This window comes from Melampsora larici-populina, assembly GCF_000204055.1.
Source record: "Melampsora larici-populina 98AG31 unplaced genomic scaffold MELLAscaffold_25, whole genome shotgun sequence".
Lineage (NCBI taxonomy): Eukaryota > Fungi > Basidiomycota > Pucciniomycetes > Pucciniales > Melampsoraceae > Melampsora > Melampsora laricis-populina.
Genome location: NW_006768789.1, coordinates 323523 through 335369, shown reverse-complemented (window position 1 = coordinate 335369; position 11847 = coordinate 323523). Strand labels below are relative to the sequence as shown.

Genomic DNA, 11847 nt, shown 5'->3' with positions numbered 1-11847 from the left:
ACCTGGTCGAGCATCGCTCACTGGCAAAATGATCCAGAAACTTGTAGGTGTACGTGAATGGTTAAAATCAAAGATCACGTTGTCAGGGACTTTTGCAGAGGCTATAGCCTATGTCCGAGCTTACGAACATGGGCTAGCAAAAAGGCTAAAAAGTAGTTTATTTAATGAATTCTGAATTCCTTTTCATAGTCTCATTATCAATTGATTGTTTCCTTTTCCTGGTCCTATCCCCACCCCGTCTACCTATTACATCAATATCTACCTCCCTAAACAATTTAATCTCTACCTTCCCAATTAATGAAAAATAAAAAAAAACGATTTCTTTTTTTTCTCGTGCTATTTTCTGCCCTTGTGGTTTCATTCTTTCAAGAGATTTGTGCGTGTTTTGATCTCTATTGCTATCGATCATTCCTTTGGACCTATTTTATTGTTTTCTTTTTGGCCCTCACGTTTTTTCCATTTGTGCGCATTCTAACAATCCCCTCTCTGCCATCAATGATCATACAAAGTGACCAATTTGTGCTAAAACCCATCTTGACCAACCGCGCGCGCTTTTTCGCGCTAGCTGACCAAAGAAAAATCAGAGCGAAGCGGAGCAACGTAAAATGTCGCACCGCTCTAGAACTTCATAGCGACACCAAATTTATAGCGTAGCGATATGGCCTCTTATCATAGCGCCATATCGCTCCGCTCGTAAAATTGGTGTTTTTAGCGCAGCGGAGCGAAGCGCGGTGGCGTTGAATCACATAACCCCTCCAAACTACCCGACTTGACCATCTCATCGAGGTATTTGTTGCTCACATGGCCTAGACGTTGATGTTGTAGATGACAAGAATGAGTATCGAGAATCGGAAGTTGATTGGAGACGTTAGAACTCACAGGTTCAAGAGAGATAAGCATGAGATTGCCTGAGAAAGCTCCATTAAAGATAGCACATTGACCCATGACCAAGCTGAAGCAGTCGGGTTCTTTCGGATTAATGACAGTAACCACGCCTTTCTTTAACAGAGCACCGCCTGCAATTAAGTTTTGGCTGAGTTCGGGAACATAGAGACAGTCGGCCAGGGTAAACACAGTACCATCACCGGCGCGAAGCTTGACAGAACCAGTAGAATGGACGGCTAAGGAAGCATCACCTCCGGCAAGGCGAAGGCGTTTGTTACCATCTTCAAGGGTTTTAATCGTAGCCGCATCGAACAACTTAACATCATTAAACATATGATGAGAAGCTCCGGTGTCATTGAGAGCCCATAAACCTTCAGTTGGAGTAACAGACAAGGCAACAGCGTCGAAGTCCACAAGTTCTGAACCTTGAGCAGAAGGAGAATCATTTTGATTTTCAAATGGCTTTGAAAGTTGAAAGACAAAATCGGGTTGAGTTGGATAGACAAAATCAGGATCAATTGGAGAATGAACGAATGCAGTTGAAACATCCACGACAGGAAGAATGTCGTTGACAGTAGTTGGCACAGGTGGATCCATGATGGTTTGCAATTGGATGGAAAAGGTCATGGCATGATTTGCAGAGGCCAAAGGTGGTCGAACAACCTTCACACCTCTGATAGTAGATGAAGATTCTGAATGATGAGCTTGTTGAGGGGCGTTGCGTCGCTTAAACCTCTTCTTATTCTCATCTTGACGAGTCATCCACTCATCCCGTTTGGCGAAGTTATCAGGTCGTTTAAAACATTGGTCAGGGCGATGTGGGTTTTGAAAAGTATTACCGACACATCGATCAATAGTGCATTTGACCATGTTACTAGGTTGAGCCGAGGATTGATTTGCATGATGAGAATGTCTTTCGTGAACATGATGAGAAGCCAGAAGCAAAGTTTGTTCGTCCTCAGAGTCAAGTAATTCTTGAATAACCGCTTCAAGAGTGAAAGGTTTGACAATTCGATAAATAACGTGAATAGTGACTTCGTAACCAGGTTTGAGACTTTGGATAAGGGTCCTAGCGGCTTGAGAGTCGGACATGTCACCTTTAAACTTCTCGTACTCCCGATATAAAGATGAAAATTTATCGATATGAGTCTTTAAGTTGTCTGATTGAAGTTGGACCATGGTTTGTAACGCAACTTCAAGATGTTTGAGTTTAGCTTCAGATATACGAGCATGATAAGTCTTGAAATGATTCCACAAAACGAAAGGATCATAGGTGATAGTTAGATCTTTAGTAATAGGATCTTTCTTGGTTAACAGCACGTTCACCATTAACTCCATCACACTTGTTGAGAATCCAAGTAGAAATCAAAAATTTTACTTTCTTATGTTTATCTTCGGTAAGTGAATCATCTCTATAGTCCTTAATATCTAAATAAGACTCATAGCCTACTGATTCAATGGCTTCATGTACAAGTAGATTCCAGTGATTATAATTATCATCAGTAAGCTCGTTCTTGATAACGTGCTTGCTGAGAGCAGTGGTGGTTCGATGAACAAACAATTGAAGAGGAGTAAACGATGCATCGGTGGAAGCGGCATCACCGGTAAGATCTGAAGACATTCTAGGCGATAAAATAGACGGTAAAACTAGTGAATGTAAACCCAAAAAACTTTTGACAGTTGAGTTAGACGAATCAGAGTCGGAGTTTGACTTCGAAGTCGATTCAGAGTCTGTGTTGACAGTTATGGGATTTCCGTCGATAGACTCGGAGTCAGATTCGAGTTGAATATCGTCCTCTTCAGATTGCATAAAAAGTAGGTCGTCGTAAGCAGAGTTGATATAATAATCAGACTCTCGCTACCATGTAATGACACGAATTGATTAGGCTCAAAGAGCGATGTGGCGTTGCCGAATAAAATTTAACCTGGGGTAATCAGGTAACACGTAAGTCAAGGCAACAAGCCACAGAAAGCTACGAAGAGCTAATCAAGACGTGACAAACCTGGGGTAATCAGGTAACACGTAAGTCAAGGCAACAAGCCACAGAAAGCTACGAAGAGCTAATCAAGACATGACAAACCTGTGCACAAGCAGCAGGATCACGGTACGGTCAAGTAGAGGTTTAATAAGTAAAAGCAGTAAAAAGATTCTTTTCAATGGATAACATTATATAAACTGATCATACCTGGGGTAATCAGGTAACACGTAAGTCAAGGCAACAAGCCACAGAAAGCTACGAAGAGCTAATCAAGACGTGACAAACCTAGAGCAACACAAGTGTTAGTCTAAGAGAAAGATAAAAGGAGAAAGAGTAAACACACAAACCTGTGCACAAGCAGCAGGATCACGGTACGGTCAAGTAGAGGTTTAATAAGTAAAAGCAGTAAAACTAAGGATGAAAAAGAAGAGGCTTTAGTTAGATAAGTTGATAAACTAAAAGTAAATAGTGAAACGGCTTACAGATTCTTTTCGATGGAGGAAAAGAATCTGGTTGCCAACAACAGCTGCTATATAAGTTAAGAACAAGAAAACACGAGCAGCACAATTACTAATCATTTAATAAAAAGAAATTCTCAAGTCACACAGACTTATTCCCGAAACAGACATAATAAAACCTCATTCAGATCCTTCTTAATCCTCTTAAATCAATCACATCCTAATCCGTACACATCATCATTAATTCGTTTTCCTTTGATTTCAAATAACACCTTTTCTAAACAATCTTCACAATCTCGAACATCAACACTACACCGGAAGTCCTTGACCAAGGATAGAAAGAGAGCAAAGCGACAGATCTAGACTAATTGACTAATTACCACAACAAGAAGAAATGATGAATCTCAAATCCATTTGCCAATAAGCTTGCAGTTACCCCCAAAAAATGTGCTGATTATAGGCAAGCGGTATCTTGATGCCCATCCGACATGTGGGACATGTGCGGCCTACACCATCAATGGATGATGTTAAGGTCTAGATTTTCAAGCAAGATATCACCACCCAAAATAGAAATGATTGCAAAATAAAAAATGTATATCAGCAAATCATTTATAAATCTATAATATTGTGGTGCTTTACCAATCAATTTACTAACACTTGTGCAATGCTCATGCATAATAAGAGAGCAATGACATCTCAACTTGACAACTCTTTCTGCCTTCAAGAATTGATCTAAACAGATAGGACATTTTTCCATACTTTTGTCTTCTTCTTTGAATTCCAACTTTGTTTTGAACTGGTAATGACCACTTTTTGCTATCATAGTTCAGGGAAAACTTCAATCAGCCATTTATTGAAGAACAAAATCACAGAAAGATAATCTGTGTTGTGTGGTGTTGTTTTGGGGGTGAGATAAAAGTGTGAAGGCTTACAACCTTTTTTCACCAGACTATCTAGATGATCCTGAAGCCCCTCTAGATAAGGGCTGACTTTATACATCATGTCAATGAAGAAGTCTTGATCTCTATGATACTGCTCCTCTTTTGTAACATCTGTACCATGTGATTGTACTTTTAAATCTTGAAGTGCTGAATCATGGACATTGCATGAATGTAGAAGATTTTTTACATCATCCAGATTGACTGAATGCCGGCCTAAAAAGGGTAGAAGAAGGCTCTTGATGTAAGGGTCTATATCCCCTTTTTCAAGGTATAATTCAATATGGGGCTGCAATACAGCTTGACACTTGAATCTCTCTTGAATCACTTGAGAAGGTTTACTGGTTGATGGCAGAGAGAAGATAATCTCACGGACAGCTGGATAGAATTTCTGCAGATGATTCAATATAAGGTCCAAACAATGGATCTCTTCATCTGGAGTATCTTTCGCATTCATGTGCTGCAAAGCTTGTAATGCCAATGACTCAACAACACCTCCGTTGGACAAAGACCTTGTTAGAAGTAATTTATCATGTATCGCTATGAATCCAGGCGTTTGATGACCTCTTTGGGAGTCCTGAAGGTGATTCCTGATGTTTGAGATCAGCTCAACTCTCTTGAGAGCTTCTGCAACAGCTGAAAGCAATTCCATCTGAATCAGTTCATCAATTCTCAAAGGGAGTGGCAAAGTTCAAGGAGACAGGCGGTAGATTACTCACATTCGTCGGGAGTGAAGCTGTCTTTCCTTCCCTGTGATAAGTCCTTCACCAAGTCAATTCCTAAAGATGGAATGAGCGCTTTTATTCCAAAGTCACAACGGTGATAAATTGTAACTTACCTTCTGTGAGGAAAAGCTCCAATCCTCCTCGGCAGACACGACCTGTGTTTGGATCCTGTCTGATAGGCTCTAAATATCCCCTTGGCAAGAGAGACTGAAGTATTCGAAGTATACTCAAGGTCCACAGTCTATCATATACGTTCAAATCCTCTCCTTGTAAATATTCTAGTGCTGTGAAGACAATATATTCAAACCGAGACCCTCTGTGAAAGAGATATGCCTCGAACTGATGCTCAGTGACCAATTTCTGTAGATCCCTAACTATGGGCTTGATTCCTTCGCTTTGTGTCTTGGCGCTTTTGCAAAGCGCTAAAAGCTTTCGCATTTTTTCCGCATCAGTGAACAAGTCGACAAATCTCTGAACAAGTTCTGAAAACACACTGCTTGAATGTGCCTTATATTCAAGTTCTTCGTTTAATGGCCCGAGGATTTCGGACGCCTTGAATCGTTCATGCAGCATATTTTTCCCCTTCTCTCTTTCAAGTCTGGCGCGATGAAGTCTTGAGTGTTCCCTTGCCATATTTGTATATTCTTGTCTATGGAGCTCTGTCGAAGGATTTGATCTTTCAAATTGAAGCTCATGGCCTATTCGATAGTCTCCGAGGGCCATGAACGGGTTCCAGTCCTCAACTTCATTTCCGCTTTGCGATAGAAAAGGCGCGCAGAGGGCGTAGGAAAACATTAAACACCACCCCAAGCATAATATGTTTTTCTTCATATTGATTTGGTAGATAACGAAGATAAAGTTTATTTGCTCAAAATTTTAAATACCTCATAGGAGGGTTTTGCAAAGTCGTTCAGATAAGTCTTTAGTGGTCCGGATCAGGCACAAACATGATCTCGTGCAAGAGCAAGCAATCTGCGTCTTGATTGCAACGCATGTTCCATGAGTGTTTTGGAACTACGAGCGCAGATCCTGATGACGATACCGATCACAACGCCCAGTCCCAGATTCTGAGAGCGAATATACATGCCAAGATGCACTGGTAGAGAAGATTTCGACAACTGTTTCTTCTCTCCTCATCGGCCAGAGCCCGAACAGGCAGGATATCATCTAGCTTCAAGGCTTCGAGCTGATATGTTGAAAATAAGTCAATCGTTTCATCCTCCTGCGTAGATTCCAATTTCCAAAGCCTCTTTAACACAGAGCTGATTCACGGAAATCACATTGAATTGACCCGTCCCTGCTAACGCCTGGGGGCACGCCCGCGGCCCTGCCGGCCCGGATGCCCGTTGGTTTTTTGCTTGATATTGAAACAAACAAAAGATCTTTTTTCTTTTACAGCTATTCATGAAATTCTTGTCATGCTCGCAAAAAAAATTGCGATTTTGGTTGCCACGCCACCACCCTGTACGGCTGACCCTCCCCTGTATTGCTGTAAGAACCCACCCTGTACACACGTTATGGGCTAACCCTGTATGGCCGGTAAGCCCCGGCTGGGATCCTAGGGGCCATTATTGGATCATTAGGCCAATATCCTGTTTGGCAGCGCGGTTCATTCTCTCCCCAGAAAAAACACGACAGCACAGCATCTGGCCTCCTCACCAAACAACTCACGCCCACCAAACAAATTGAAGTCCGGTCGGCCTCTGGCATCTTTGGTTCTCAATTCAAACATCAACCTCATCCGGTCAGCCATGGCTCTTTCACAACCACATCTTGTTCGAATGGACGCAACGATGGACCAAGTCATGGTGGCCCACCCACAACTCGATCAATTGGTGGACTCACCTCTCACCTGCGGCGAGCTCGGTTTGCTCAACCACACGTTGTTCAATGTCCAGTTTTGCATACAAATAGGCCAGCCTCGCTATCCAATCCCCTCTCAACTAAGCAGCTTATTCATCCTGACCAAGAAGTGCAATATGGTCAACAGAAAATTATCCCACCCTCCTCCGTATGTCCTTCCTTGTCACTTCGAATCTATTATGGCGGTTGTATCTCACCCTCCATTGGCCGTGATCCCATCAGATCTTCGGATGGTGTTGAGAACCTGACTCGCGGGATCCGAACTCGCAGCTACCAGGCTCTTCTGGCCCAAGCCTCGAGGCCAGCAGGGTAAGTCGTGGAACGTTATGCGTGTTCCATGAGGTCCCCACATTGCTGACATAGGTGATCTGCAGTGGTGCAATTCCGAGAGCTACAGGACCCCCTCTGCCTTCTATTGCATCGAGCTGCGGTGTGACTCCGATCACTTCTCCTCTGCAACTCCATTGATACCCCAACGCTATTGCCACCCCAGCCCTTATTCCGGATATGGGACGTAGTCACTCTAGCCTGGCGCTTTTGACCTCCTCCCAAAGCTCTTCGTCATCATTTCATATCAATCCTCTCATTTTTGACTCCTCGACGTCCACACCCACCTCCACCCAGGCTACTGCTTCCACCGCGGCAATGGGGTTTCGGGATGAGCGCCCAGATGCCGATCGTTCTCCTTCAAAGAGGCCTGCTGACAACATCGAGATGACTGGTGAAGCGGAGCGCAACGAGGCCATTGATGAAGAATCTGATGGTCAGCAAAAAACCTCTCTTGGCTCGAAATGATACTGACTGCTGACCCTTTGCTCATGGTTTCCAATGTCGTTTGGTTTGGATTGGTTGTCCAGATGGTAAGCGTATTGTCTCATTCCTGATGTGACAATTAGCTGATATCATCTACCCCTCGCGATCTTTTCTAATCTTTCTCTCGTTTTGGTAGATCTACCTCCTGCTCATCTCGATTTGTTTGATGAACCTACCGAAGACGTCGAGGTTCCTGTTGGACCCACTGTTCAAACTGCCCCTTCACTGTCCTTTCTTTCCGACTCCTCACGTACTTTCAATGCTTATTTTAATATCTGGCAACGCCAGTGGCCCGAGCCTGAAAGCCCTGCTGCTAAGAAACGTAAACGTCCTGCTGGTGGCACTAGACCGGCCCAAAAGAAACCGACGAAACCGAAGTATGCCAATTACGCCCCCAAAGTGCCTACCAAGTTCACCGTGAAACCCAAATTCCAATGTTTTTCCAATTTCAAAGACGCCCTCTTTGCCTCTTGCGACGAGCGTCTTCCGGGTATTTCAGAGGTTTTTCACCGTGCCTGGGCCAACCGTACAATCACCATTATGGTTTTTGTCAACGCTTCCGCTACCCATAAGGCCTCCGACAAGCAAATCATCAGCTCACCGACGAATTTCCAAAGCTTTGTTCATGCGGCCTTGACTGCTTCTGCTTCTACAAGCATGGGTTGCAGAATCGTTCAAGAGGACCCTCGGAAGGCGATGCAGGCCATGCGATCCCTGCTCAGTGCGTCGAAACCATCGGATGACGAATCTGAAGCCTCTGATGGACATGAGTCCGTTGGTTCCGTTGGGGTGAGTCGGCTTCTGATAATTGATGACTCCATTTCAAAAAAACTGATGTACTCGTTTGGTGTGCTGGTACCAGTCTGGCATTCTCAGTGCCGGAGAACGTAACCTCCGCACTCTCATGAAGCGTTTTGCCCGGGACTTCAAGACCGGCGAGAACGTCGCCAGTGTCCCAAATCCCAAGGATCCTTCCCAAGTGTTGCTACTGAATACGGCACACATTCGCACCTGGGCTAACGATTGGGTATGTTTCTCGTCCTTTCTGCGGGCTCCTTCTGCTGTATTTACTAATCCTTGAATCGGTTAACTTGTGTAGGCGGATGGGATTCGAGGTGTCGACGAGATGAACCCTCCCATGAGCCGGCCCGGTTTCAAATGGATCAAGGCTTCCGATTACGAAGCCGAAAAAAACGCACTTCTTGGTTTGACCACTGCTTCCGCCAATGTCGCCACCCCCGCTCCCACTCCATCTGGGACGATTGTTCATCACAATTATTATGGGAAGCCATTCCCATCGGCCCCGCCACCCTATGCTATGCATCCACCACCCGGACATGCTGGGGTTTATGCCCCCCCTCCGCCTACCTTTGCCAGTGCGCAGGCTCTTCGCCTTTCGCCACCACCGGGTGACCCACCGGCCTTTGAGGACTTTCTATTATTTGCAGGCATTCGTCCCGATATGCAAAACACCCGTCAAGCTCTAGCTCGTGAAGGTATAGATGATTTTAACCAGTTGTTGGACCGCGGTACTTACACTTTGGCCAACTTTAGATCCATGGGTATTTCTTTCGCTCATGCCGAAGACTTGTTTAAGGCGGTTCCCAAATTTGTAATCCACCTCAAATCCCCTCATCCCGCTGTCTAATCCATTTTTAAGTTTAGATCTGTGTTTCTGGTTGTTTTGCTCGCTATACTGTGGTGAAGATGTTGATTTGTTTTGACGAGTTGTTGTTTCATGTCTTTCTTGCTTGTGTCGCTTGCTATGTTGTGCCGACGTGCCAATCTGAACAATACATCCCCTTGCCTACCACATTCCACTGCCAGTTGGCCTCCTAATGACCGAACAAGCCTCAACCAGCCCTTGTGGGAAAAGAATCCACATAGACCCACTGGCTCGGATTAGCGACCAGGCTAATCCGATAGCTTCTGGACTGGATGGCCCAAAGCTAAGTGTCTCGACACTTAGCCTTGATCATGTCATGCAGTCCCTCAATCCACTGGTGGGCCAACTTTTACCAAGTTGAACTAAGTCATGTCTTGTAAAATTTTTGTCTTTCAAAGGGCCAGTCTTCAACGACTCGTCAAAGGCTATGTGTAGGCTCTCAAGGAAAAACTGGCGCTATGGTAAGGTCACAGAGATCACATTTCAAACCGAAAGACCAGCAAGGTAACCTCCACGGGTGTACAATCAAATAGAAGAACCAGGCCAGCACGCTAAACAAAACGCATCACTAAGTAGGTCGGTCGACCTACTTAAACTATGAACCCCCCCGATCGTTACTTGCATCTAACTACCCTAGACCCAATAACCACACACAGTGTATAACCGGTGCATCAGACCACCCGTTAATACATTCCATGCCCGGTCCATGATGTAATCCACTTTTTCAGCGGCCGGGGTGCGAAGAAGACCTTGGGTCCGCCGGAGGTGAGACTTGAAGACAGAGAAAGCTTTCTCAATGGGATTGAGGTCGGGAGAGTAAGGCGGGAGGTACAAGAGCCGTATCCCTCTCTCTTCAGCCAACTCAGCGATACGCCCCCCGTGATGGATACGGGCATTATCCATCACTAAGACCGAGTTCGCTTCAGGATAGCGATTCATCACAGGAAACTGGATCACCAAAGGCAAAGCAGATTAGTAACCAGCCTCGGATGTAAGCCCAAAGGATACATCACTGACCAGGCGATGTTTCAAGAAGCCTTCGAAGTCCCGGCGAAGGTAACTCCCCTCTTGGCAGTCGAGAGCCAGGACACCTCCTCGGAAGATTGCTGGGAGCAGGGAAAAACGTCCACCTCCTTGGCTCCAAGGAACTCTTTCCGTGCGATGACCACGTTCGGCTCGGCCAAACTGACGTCGGAGAAATCGCTCTTGAACAGCGCACTCGTCTGTAGGCATATACATGAGAAAACTTGGTCTTATAACAAGGGATAGCTCAAGGCGGAGGACTTACCGAGGAATACCAACATATCGGGAGTCAAAGCACCTACTGCGTGTAGGTATTTTGCTCGCTTAATGTCGCTTTGAGCAGGATGAACCGTTCGAGTTTTCTTGAGAGTCAGGTTGAGCCGGTTCTTGAGGTCTTGAGCGATGGTATTGAGCGAGATCCAAGTGCCAGTCCGACGATATACAGCATGTCGATACTCGTCTAGGTAAAGGCCGGGGTTTCCGTTGAGTAGTTCGAGCATGAAGTCCCGATCTTCATCGGTCAGCTTCGTATTTCGGCCAAGCGTCTCATAATCCGCAGGATTGCGAACCACCGAAGCCGTACGTCGGTAAAGCGCGTGCCATCGTGATATCGTGCGCGCGCTGACCGATGACTTCAGAATCCTTTGAACGTTCTCAATCGTCTTCCCGTCACGCAGGTGCTGGACTGCCAAGACCTTGATGCCGACGTCATATTTTCCGGGTCGCACGGGTCGCGGAGTGCGTGCCATACCTGCTGGAAGGAGGCCTGTGTCAGCGACGTTGTGGAGAGATTTGAGAGGAGAAAGTGGTCCTACCTGACTGTAGAAAGGGTGAGGCAGGGTTAATCGCTTTGGGGGTAGAGGTATCGGAAATGTTGGTTGAGCCAATACAAACGGCAATGAACCTGGTTAACCCTAACCAGTGACCACAGACCATTACAGGTCTTATGTACGGCCAAAAGTACAGTGTGGTATGCGCTGTATCCGCTGTATCCGCTGGCCAGAGTGGTGGCGTGGCAACCAAAATCGCAAAGTTTTTTGCGAGCATGACAAGAATTTCATGAATAGCTGTAACATGGGCTCAGTATACAGACCTAACTAAGTCCCTCTCAGACAAACAGGCGTCCCGCTTGGACAAACGCTCATTTGAACGCTTGCTTGTCCAAGAGGGACTTAGTTAAGTTTGCTCAGTAGAGGTCTTTTCAATGTACAAGTAGGCTCTTTTGACCTCCAAATGGACCCTGATAGACATATAATGGCGATACAGGTCAAAATCATTGCATTTTTACCACATTTTGGGACCCATATAGCTTCAAGGTGTGCCCTGGTTGAGCCTGTGTGGTTTTGCAGCCCCTTGGGGGTTTGGCCCTGCTGCCCGCCCTGAACTTTCAGGATTGGGTCACAGCCCTAAGAGCACCCACTGTGGTGGGAGTGTTTTATTGTAAAGTTTGCGTTCCTGAGTGCAAAGTTTGATCATGTGTGTTTTACCAAAGTTGGT

The 11847-nt window shown here is 45.4% G+C and overlaps 2 protein-coding genes across 2 annotated transcripts; one reads left to right on the top strand and one right to left on the bottom strand.

The window, feature by feature from the left end:
- Window positions 1–4141: 4141 nt before the first annotated feature.
- MELLADRAFT_64272 (uncharacterized protein) lies at window positions 4142–5816 on the bottom strand (the record flags this gene model as incomplete). Its single annotated transcript, XM_007411403.1, has 3 exons — window positions 4142–4896; window positions 4980–5039; window positions 5099–5816. The coding sequence occupies 3 exons, from the start codon at window positions 5814–5816 to the stop codon at window positions 4142–4144; spliced, it is 1533 nt and encodes a 510-aa protein (XP_007411465.1).
- A 701-nt stretch (window positions 5817–6517) lies between these two features.
- On the top strand, window positions 6518–9860 carry MELLADRAFT_107752 (uncharacterized protein; the record flags this gene model as incomplete). Its single annotated transcript, XM_007411567.1, has 6 exons — window positions 6518–6524; window positions 6569–7157; window positions 7403–7611; window positions 7706–7708; window positions 7798–8450; window positions 9726–9860. 6 exons carry the CDS (start codon window positions 6518–6520, stop codon window positions 9858–9860), a joined length of 1596 nt encoding a protein of 531 aa, XP_007411629.1.
- Window positions 9861–11847: the final 1987 nt, after the last annotated feature.